We start from the raw sequence: 9,097 nt of genomic DNA on the forward strand, positions 1-9,097 counted from the left end.
AAATGCCCAAGCCAGAGGCAGGACAAGGCCAGGCCTTCCTGCAAGCAGATTGGGGTTGGGCTGTCGGGTCAGAAGCTGTGCAAACCCGCATAAAGGCCAATGGCCAGTGGAGGAGGGCCTGGTGGGGGAGGGGCTTAAGAATACAGCAGAGAAGGGAGGAGATCATGGCAGGCAGGGGAGGGGCTTCCTGGAGGGAAGAGACCCAAGTGGAAGAGGTCTGCAGAGGTACCAGAGAGGGGTCCTGAGGAAGGGGTGCCCCTAGGGATCGAGCAGGTGGGGGAGAGAGTTGGGGGTAGGTGAAGGAGGAAAGATCAGGAGCAAAGGGTTTAGGTGAGGTTTCTCTGGCCAAAAAGGGCCTGTGCTGTAGAACAAGTGGCACAGAGATTAGGATGAGAGCACAAATACTAGAAGCCCTGAATGTAAGGGATCTCCAACCATTTCCCAGTTCCTTGGCAATAGTTAAATTGGTTAGTGTGTTAAAATTGAAAGTCCTTCAGGAGGCCACCTGGTTCGATTATCCAGTGGGTTCTGTGGCCTGGCCACAGTGGAGAAGAAGAACAGTTTCTTCTTCTTTAGGGAGGGAGAGATTTCAGATAAGGCACTCCAGGAGTGTTTTGGGATCAGGTTTAGGTTCCTGAGCCTCTAGGGCCGCCCTCAGTCCTCGGAGTGATCAGACATGAAAATTGGCATCCTGCAACTCAATCTCTATCACCGGATGGTTAGGTAGAGTGAGAGTGTCCAGGACGTCTCCACAAGCACACATGCACTTGGAATGGATAAGAGGTCCCTGACACAGCTGCGTTTATGGACAGGGAGTCTCAGTGGAAAGAACTGAGGGAAAGCTGGAGGCAGGGGATTTACTGCACCATGTGCTGAAGTGGGTGGAAAGTTGGAGGTCCTGGTTCTTCCTTGGAAGGGAAGGGGAGAGGAGCAGTCCCTTGTGGACTTCAAACCCCTCCCGGGTTGCAACACCAAATGTAAGGTATTTTTTCCCTCCGAGGAAGAAGGAAGGGTGTAGCCACCAAGTGTGGATAAGCAAAAGTTTTATTTAGTACAGTGCTTCCCAGACGATGTTCTCTGGTCTGCAAGACAGGGGCCAAAGAAGTCACACCGCCTCCCCTGTTTGGGGGTAATTTATACCATTGGTAAGGTGGTTGGATTGATATGACATGGCAAAATTTTATTGGCTGACAGACAGTCCTTCTTTTTCAAAGGGCTCCTGGGAAGTTTCTTTTGGCATGCATGGGTATGGGTGGTTCCAGCCAAAGTTTCCAGGCCTGGTTCCTCACATGACCAACCGACCTCACAGTTAGCTTAGGATAAGGAGAGAGACCAAATGTATATACCTTTGCTAAAAGTGTTGGGGCTAGCTTATTAGGAAACCCAATAAGCTAGTCCCTGCTTGTTTAGTTTACAAGTTTTTATACATATAAAGGATTTCAAGAGGGATGATTATTAGAAAGAAAATAAAATGTTACAGAATGCAGGTTTTTCAAGCAGGGTGAGTGGTTTCATGATCCCTTTGTCTAGAGGTATAGGTCACTCTCAGGACTCCAGGAGGGGAGGGTGAGTCAGAGTTGAGGAATTCTTTTTTTTTTTTTTACAGGGACAGAGAGAGTGTCAGAGAGAGGGATAGATAGGGACAGACAGCAGACAGACAGGAACAGAGAGATGAGAAGCATCAATCATTAGTTTTTCATTGCGCATTGCAACACCTTAGTTGTTCATTGATTGCTTTCTCATATGTGCCTTGACTGCGGGCCTTCAGCAGACCGAGTAACCCCTTGCTGGAGCCAGTGACCTTAGGCTCAAGCTGGTGAGCTTTTGCTCAAACCAGATGAGCCCTCACTCAAGCTGGCAACCTCAGGGGTCTCGAACCTGGGTCTTCCGCATCCCAGTCCGATGCTCTATCCACTGCGCCACCACCCAGTCAGGCAGAGTGTAGGAATTCTTAATTAAGGTATGTATACATTGTCTTCTAAAGGATTTTAAGGAAGGGGAAGAGGGAGATTTCAGATAAGTTTTATCCTTCCAGAGAACTATAGTTAAACTATGACTAGATGACCTAGTTGTCCTTGTAAGCCAGGAAGTTCCTGCATTCTTCTCTCTCCATTCTCCACAGAAAGCCATTAGCTTTAATCCTAGCTTGCACCTGGCAGGCAAAAAATACACACAGTAGGAAAACACTTTCCTTTCCATTCAGGGTTCCCAAAGCCACTGACTTATCCAAGTTTTCCTAGGATAAAAGGTTTGTACCACACCAGCCTTATTCACCTCTTTTCCCCATCTCCTTCTCTCTTCACCAATTCTGCACAAACTGGCTTCTTCTTTAGCACTCTGCCATCTTCACTGCTTCTCCTCTCCTCCACGTGGCCTATCTCTGCTCTCCTCTCTAATGCTAATCTCAGGAACCAAGAGAGAGTAAGCTCCCAGTCTACCCCATTTTATACTGTAGAAATCCAAACCTTTAATCCAATATACAAACAAGGAAGTCTCTGATACAAAGCCACTTGGGGTGGGAAAGGCTTAGTCTTAAAACTAAGCCTTAGACTATAATGACTTTGCCAGCTTACAGCCTGTCTCCCACACCCAATGCAAACTATAAGCGAGCAAACATATATATCATATTTACAAACTTATTTGACCAACACCTGACAAAGCCAGCTTTGTTGAGAAATTATAAATGTAACAAAGTGATCCCAATGGAGGTGACACTCAGAAAATTGCATTAATGGAGCAGCAAAAATTTATTAGTAGCTGGTGAAGCATGTGGGGCTAGTAGAACTAAAGCATGAGTTTCCAAAATTAAATTTTCTTACAGGTTATATACCTTTACAGTATCCAAGTATTGGGCACGCGATTCCTTTGTTTAAGGTTTCTTAGGACTCAAGGACAGGGGATGCAAAGTTTCTGTGGGGTCAACAAGGGGCAAGGGGTTTCCAAATCATTGGTCATAGCTACATACAGAGCCTGCTTCTCTTGCTTTGTGTTGCAAAGAGCGCTAAGCAACCATTTAGAGAGAACTAGGAGATGTCAATTTATCACTGGCTGACTCAGTTACTCCTGCTGGCTCCTTACCTTTGTTGTTTTTTTTTTTTTTTCTTTTTCTTTTTTACAGAGACAGAGAGAGGGATTGATAGGGACAGACAGAAAGGAATGGAGAGAGATGAGAAGCATCAATCATTAGTTTTTTGTTGCGACACCTTAGTTGTTCATTGATTGCTTTCTCATATGTGTCTTGACTGTGGGCCTTCAGCAGACCAAGAAACCCCTTGCTCAAGCCAGCGACCTTGGGTCCAAGCTGGTGAGCTTTGCTCAAACCAGATGAGCCTGCACTCAAGCTGGTGACCTCGGGGTCTCCAACCTGGGTCCTCCACATCCCAGTCTGACGCTCTATCCACTGCACCACTGCCTGGTCAGGTTCTTTTTTTTTCTTTATGTGTGTAACAGACAGAGAGAGGGACAAATAGACACAGACAGACTAGAATGGAGAGAGATGAGAAGCTTCAATTCTTCTTTGCTGCACCTTAGTTTCTTATTGATTGCTTTCTCATCATATGTGCCTTCACCAACGGTGGGGTGGGGAGCGGAGGAAGCAACAGCAGACCTAGTGACCCCTTGCTCAATCCAGCAACTTTGGGCTCAAGCTGGTGAGCCTTGCTCAAACCAGATGAGCCCAGGCTGAAGCTGGCGACCTCTGGCATTCAAACCTGGGTCCTCCATGTCCTAGTCCAATGCTCTATTCACTGGGCCACCGTTTGATTTGGCACAAATCAAATTTAATGTAACCCCCCAACCCATATTTTCCTCCCTTGATTCTGATGTATTCTATAAGTGGTGAAACCGCTATTTTCTGGAGCACTTTCTCAATTCGTTATTTTCGTTAGGAACATCAGCCCCAGAGGATTGTTGCCAGTGAATCCTGGTTGGGAGGAGGCATGAGGTATTGTCTCTACACCTCGCCGCCTCTCATTGGATAAAATACTACTACTAATAATAATAATAATTGAATCTGTGAAAGATGATTATAACATAAAGTTTGTTTTTATTTATCTTTTTTTTTTTTTCTGAAGCTGGAAACGGGGAGAGACAGTCAGACAGACTCCCGCATGCGCCGGAGGGGGATCCACCCGGCACGCCCACCAGGGGCCACACTCTGCCCACCAGGGGGCGATGCTCTCCTCGTCCAGGGCGTGGCTCTGCCGCGACCAGAGCCACTCCAGCGCCTGGGGCAGAGGCCAAGGAGCCATTCCCAGTGCCCGGGCCATCTTTGCCCCAATGGAGCCTTGGCTGCGGGAGGGGAAGAGAGAGACAGAGAGGAAGGAGGGGGGGGGAATGGAGAAGCAAATGGGCGCTTCTCCTGTGTGCCCTGGCCAGGAATCCAACCGGGTCCCCTGCACGCCAGGCCGACGCTCTACCGCTGAGCCAACCAGCCAGGGCCTGTTTTTATTTATCTTTATTTTTTTATTCATTTTTAGAGAGGAGAGACAGAGATAGAGAAGTGGGAGGAGCAGGAAGCATCAACTCCCATTTGTGTCTTGCCCGGGCAAGCCCAGGGTTTCGAACTGCCAACCTCAACGTTCCAGGTTGATACTTTATCCACTGCGCCACCACAGGTCAGGCCATAACATAGAGTTTGTACAAAAATCTTCCCATTTTAGGAATAATTACCACGTTCAATCCAACACACAACCAATGAGAAAAGTGGACGGACTCAGGCCCCACCCCGGAACCCGCCCCTCATCGTCAGCTCTTTAGTTATAGACCCGCCTCCTATCACGACCCGCCAATTGCAGAAGCGCTCATTCGACAATTGTCCCGCCCGGGTTTTGAGGCATTGCGCACGCGCAGATTGCTAGAAATCCAGAAGCGGCTTTAGCTAAATCACGCGGGATCTGGTTACCAACTTCCCGGTTTAAATTTGACTGTCTCCTCATTTCTGCCCGCGGGGAGCCTGAGGGTCGCTGTGGAAGCGGAGTGCCCCGCTCCGGAGCCCCCAGCGGTGAGTGCGGAGTCCCGGTGAGAGGCCCGAGCCTGCCCGCTTCACTGCCGGGTGGGGGCTCCGCATCGGTTTCCAGGGAAACTCTGAGGTCGCCCCGCCGTGTCTCCCGCGCTGTCGGCCGTGGGACAACCCCTGCCGCGGGGTCTCCTGTCTCGGTCCCGAGCGGGCAGCCTCCCCCCGCCCCTACCCCTTACACACACACACACACGCTGTTTAAAGTCCCGGGAGACGGACGCGGGCGCTGGAGACGGACAGTGTGCGCTCCTCCCGTCGCCCGGCCTCTCTCGGCCCGTAGAGCCCGGACTGCCCCCCCCTCCGGCCTGGGGACCTGCGGACCCCCTCCTGAGACCCCCACCCCATTAATAAGAGGCCCAGGTCCGGGAAGAGCACCCCCTCCATGGGGCGGGGATTCGGGGCGAGAACGCGGGGTCCCCAGAAGAGCCCCGGCCCCGCGCGGGGAGGGCTGTGTGGGAGCGGCGACAGCAAAGGGGCCCCGGCGACGCGCAGAGCGGGGCTGGGAGGGGTCGGGACGGAGAGAGACACGGGAGGGGGAGGAGAGGTCAGTGAGGGGCTATGAAGAGACGGTCACGTGGGGGTGCGGGGGGACGGGACTGCGACGGGGCGAGTGACAGTAACCGAGGAAAGGAGCGCGAGGAGGAGAAAGGGGAGAAACCCAGAGGGGAGGGAAGGCCCCGGAGAGAAGGGCGAGCAGGGAGGGGGGCTGGGGAGAAGTTGGGATGAAGAAAAAAAAATTTTTTACGTAGTGGCTTTATCTCTTTTATCACTTGTAATTATCACATGTAATTCATCTAAAAAGAAAACTTACTGATATAACTCTTAGTCTGTTGACGATCATCTTTTTTTTTTTTTTTTTTCCTGAAGCTGGAAACAGGGAGAGACAGTCAGACAGACTCCCGCATGCGCCCGACCGGGATCCACCCGGCACGCCCACCAGGGGCGAGGCTCTGCCCACCAGGGGGCGATGCTCTGCCCATCCTGGGCGTCGCCATGTTGCGACCAGAGCCACTCTAGCGCCTGGGGCAGAGGCCAAGGAGCCATCCCCAGCGCCCGGGCCATCTTTGCTCCAATGGAGCCTTGGCTGCGGGAGGGGAAGAGAGAAACAGAGAGGAAGGCTTGGCGGAGGGGTGGAGAAGCAAATGGGCGCTTCTCCTGTGTGCCCTTGCCGGGAATCGAACCTGGGTCCTCCGCACGCTAGGCCGACGCTCTACCGCTGAGCCAACCGGCCAGGGCTGACGATCATTTTTTTTGCAGTAGTTATTAACTTTTAAAATAAGCATTGGTGATATCTTATAACCACAACTTAAAATATTTTTTCCTTTCTTAAGTGAGACGCACATAGGCAATAATACACCACTGCATGTACCCCTGCCAGAATCCACCTTGCAAGCACAGTAGAGACAATGCTCTGCCCATCTGGGCCTGTTTCTCGGCAGTTGAACTATTTTAGTGCCTGAGGTGTGTCCGTGGAGCCTTCCTCAGTGATTGAGGCCACCTTGGACAAAAAAGCTATGGCTGCAGGAGAAAAGAAAGACAAAATGAAGGGAGAGGGGGAGGAGCGGAGAAGCAGAGGTTTGCTTAGCCTGTGTGTCCTTACTCGACATCAAACCCAGGACTTCCACACAACAAGCCCATGCTCTACTGTTGAGACAACTTGCCAAGGCCATAAGCAGAGCTTATAATTCTTTGCCAAATATGAGGCAGTCACAAATTTTAAATCTTTGATCCAGAAGTCGTCACATTAAAAAATATTCCACATAATTTTCCTTTTAAATGTACTGTGTCAAATTTAAATTCTGAGCTCTGCATTCTTTCTAGTGTCTATCATATGTTGAAACAGTCATTAATATTTTATAAAGTATATTAGGCTCTTTCATTGTGCACTTGGTAAGGATGTCTGATTGTAGCAGTCAGAGCCTTGGGTCTTGAGCTCATCAGATGTTCAGCAACTTTTATTTTCTTCATGTGATTTGTTCAATTAGAGACTGAAAAAGTGAAACCGCCCTCATTGTATCCAGAAGTGTGAGTAGTTCTGTGTCCGATATCCGTCAGCCAGTGCTGCTGAAAACAGCTCTGAGAGAGCAATGCAGGCACCGCAGGGACCTAGATAAAGATGCCATATCCTGGGCCCCACTGCAGACCTGCAGAACCACAGCTTAGAGTGGAGCGCTCATCCCCAAGGCATCTGCATACTTATTAAAGCTAAACTATTTCTTTCTGGGGTTCTATTAGATGGCTTGATTTTTAAGAAAGGACATGACCTGGGTCATCCCCCCGAAACTTGGAGAGCTGCTCTACATGGAGCAGTATTGTTGTTTTGTTTAGTTATTTATTCAATTTAGAAGTAGCGAGGGAGAGAGAGAGGAGCAGGAAGCATCAACTTTCATACGTGTTTTGATCAGGCAAGACCACAATTTTGAATTAGCAACTGCAGTGTTCTTGGTTGACAATTTATCCACTGCGCCACCTCAGGTCAGGTAGCATTGTTGTTTTCATTAGCTGCTCCAGGTGATTGCAGGTGAGCCCAGGAATTAGCAGGAAGTATCCTGGAGACGCTTGCTGTTTTTGTTTTTTATACGATAAGTTTTTTTAGAATTCACAGAAGTATCCTGACCAGGTGGTGTCACAGTCGATTATATGTCGGGCTAGGATTAAGATGACCCAAGTTCAAAACCTGGCTTGAGCGCTGAGTCGCTGGCTTGAATGTGGAATCATAGATATGACCCTATGGTTGATGCCTTGGGCCCATATTTCACTTCCTTGAAACCCAAGTTGCTACCTTGAGCAAGGGGTCACTCACTCTGCTGTAGTCCCCCCATTCCTCATCAAGGCACATATGAGAAAGCAATCAAAGAACTAAGGAGCTGCAATGAAGAATTGATGGTTCTCATCTTTCTTTGTTACACTGTTGGTACCTATCAGTTCCCCTCTCTGTCTTAATGATAAAAATAAGTCACAAAAGTAGAAGTGGGCTCAAGGAACAAGTTTCAGAGGCAAAAGAATGCCGTGGGCCAGTTGCGACGAGTATATTCCAAGTTCTTGAGCAGGAAATGGTACGAAATTGAATTAAAGATAGACACTTAAAGATATATATACAGAGTGGGTTTGGGAGGGTGCCACACACAGCATTGCCAACAGTCACTACTGTTTCGAGCAGCAAAACATAGCTACTCCCAGAAAGACATCCATCTTTATTCCTGGGTAGCGTGGTCCGTTAGCAATTCAATGAAGTTTCCAAGGCAACTCAAGAAAACCACCAGGTGCAGAAAACCCCCCACCATCTTAACTTTTTTTTTTAACTCCTTAAGTTAGACTTTAACATGTCCTTTCATTTTTATTGAAATCACCTGTATCCTGGATGCATTTGCCATTTTTAAAAACCAACTTAATGCTATGAAAAAGTGATGTTCACTTTAATCCTGTTTGCCTTCACGCCACTCATGAGCCTTCATTCCAGGCCACATAAACAAAGAGGGCCAGCACCACATGGACAGCAACCACTGCAACAATAGCAGCATAAAAATAGCTTTCCCTATTGGACATCCCAAAGGCACCTTCAAAAACATAAGATTTAGTGGTAAAATATAAGCCAATAGGTACAGTGATCATTAAAGCTGTGAACAGGAGAGTCTTCAGGGTAGATGCTAATGAACTTTCATTTCTGAAGTCGGGCGGCTGCAGCGCATTTAGCGCCGCTTTATCAAGGCGCTCCATGGCTTTGCCATCTGAACCAGGTCCTCGGACCAGCGTCCTTGGCTATTCTGAATTGGCTCTGTAGGTGCCTGGTTGAGATCCATCTTAACTTTTAAACAAAGAAGTAACTAGTGTCCAATCCTTCCAGTGAACATGGGGAAGCAGAAGGAGCAGAGAAGCACAGCCCTTTGTTAATTTAATTAGGCAGGTGAGGTGGGGGGTTGGGCAGACTGCCAGCCCACAGCCAGCTTCCAGCACCCCTGTCCCCAAAATCCAGACTACAAAATACCCTGTTTATTTTTTGGTCCCCAACAAAAGAGGAATTCTGAAATCTTAGGAGAGAAACAGGCAAAGGTAAGTGGGGAGGCACAGACATGCCCCAGA

At 48.8% G+C, this 9,097-nt stretch overlaps 1 protein-coding gene and 1 pseudogene across 1 annotated transcript; both read right to left on the reverse strand.

Moving 5' to 3' along the window:
• The window catches only part of LOC136330136 (zinc finger protein ZFP2-like), a 91,264-nt pseudogene that overhangs the window by 24,309 nt on the left and 57,858 nt on the right, over positions 1 to 9,097 (reverse strand).
• On the reverse strand, positions 8,459 to 8,734 carry LOC136331911 (vacuolar ATPase assembly integral membrane protein VMA21-like). The gene has a single exon (XM_066271079.1). The coding sequence runs from the start codon at positions 8,732 to 8,734 to the stop codon at positions 8,459 to 8,461; it is 276 nt and encodes a 91-aa protein (XP_066127176.1).

Source organism: Saccopteryx bilineata, chromosome 3 (genome assembly GCF_036850765.1).
Source record: "Saccopteryx bilineata isolate mSacBil1 chromosome 3, mSacBil1_pri_phased_curated, whole genome shotgun sequence".
In the NCBI taxonomy this organism is placed as follows: Eukaryota; Metazoa; Chordata; class Mammalia; order Chiroptera; family Emballonuridae; genus Saccopteryx; species Saccopteryx bilineata.

What these genes read in the sequence shown, in the direction of transcription:
- LOC136331911 (XM_066271079.1), bottom strand. Translation starts at nt 8,734, where the DNA reads ATGGAGCGCCTTGATAAAGCGGCGCTAAATGCGCTGCAGCCGCCCGAC.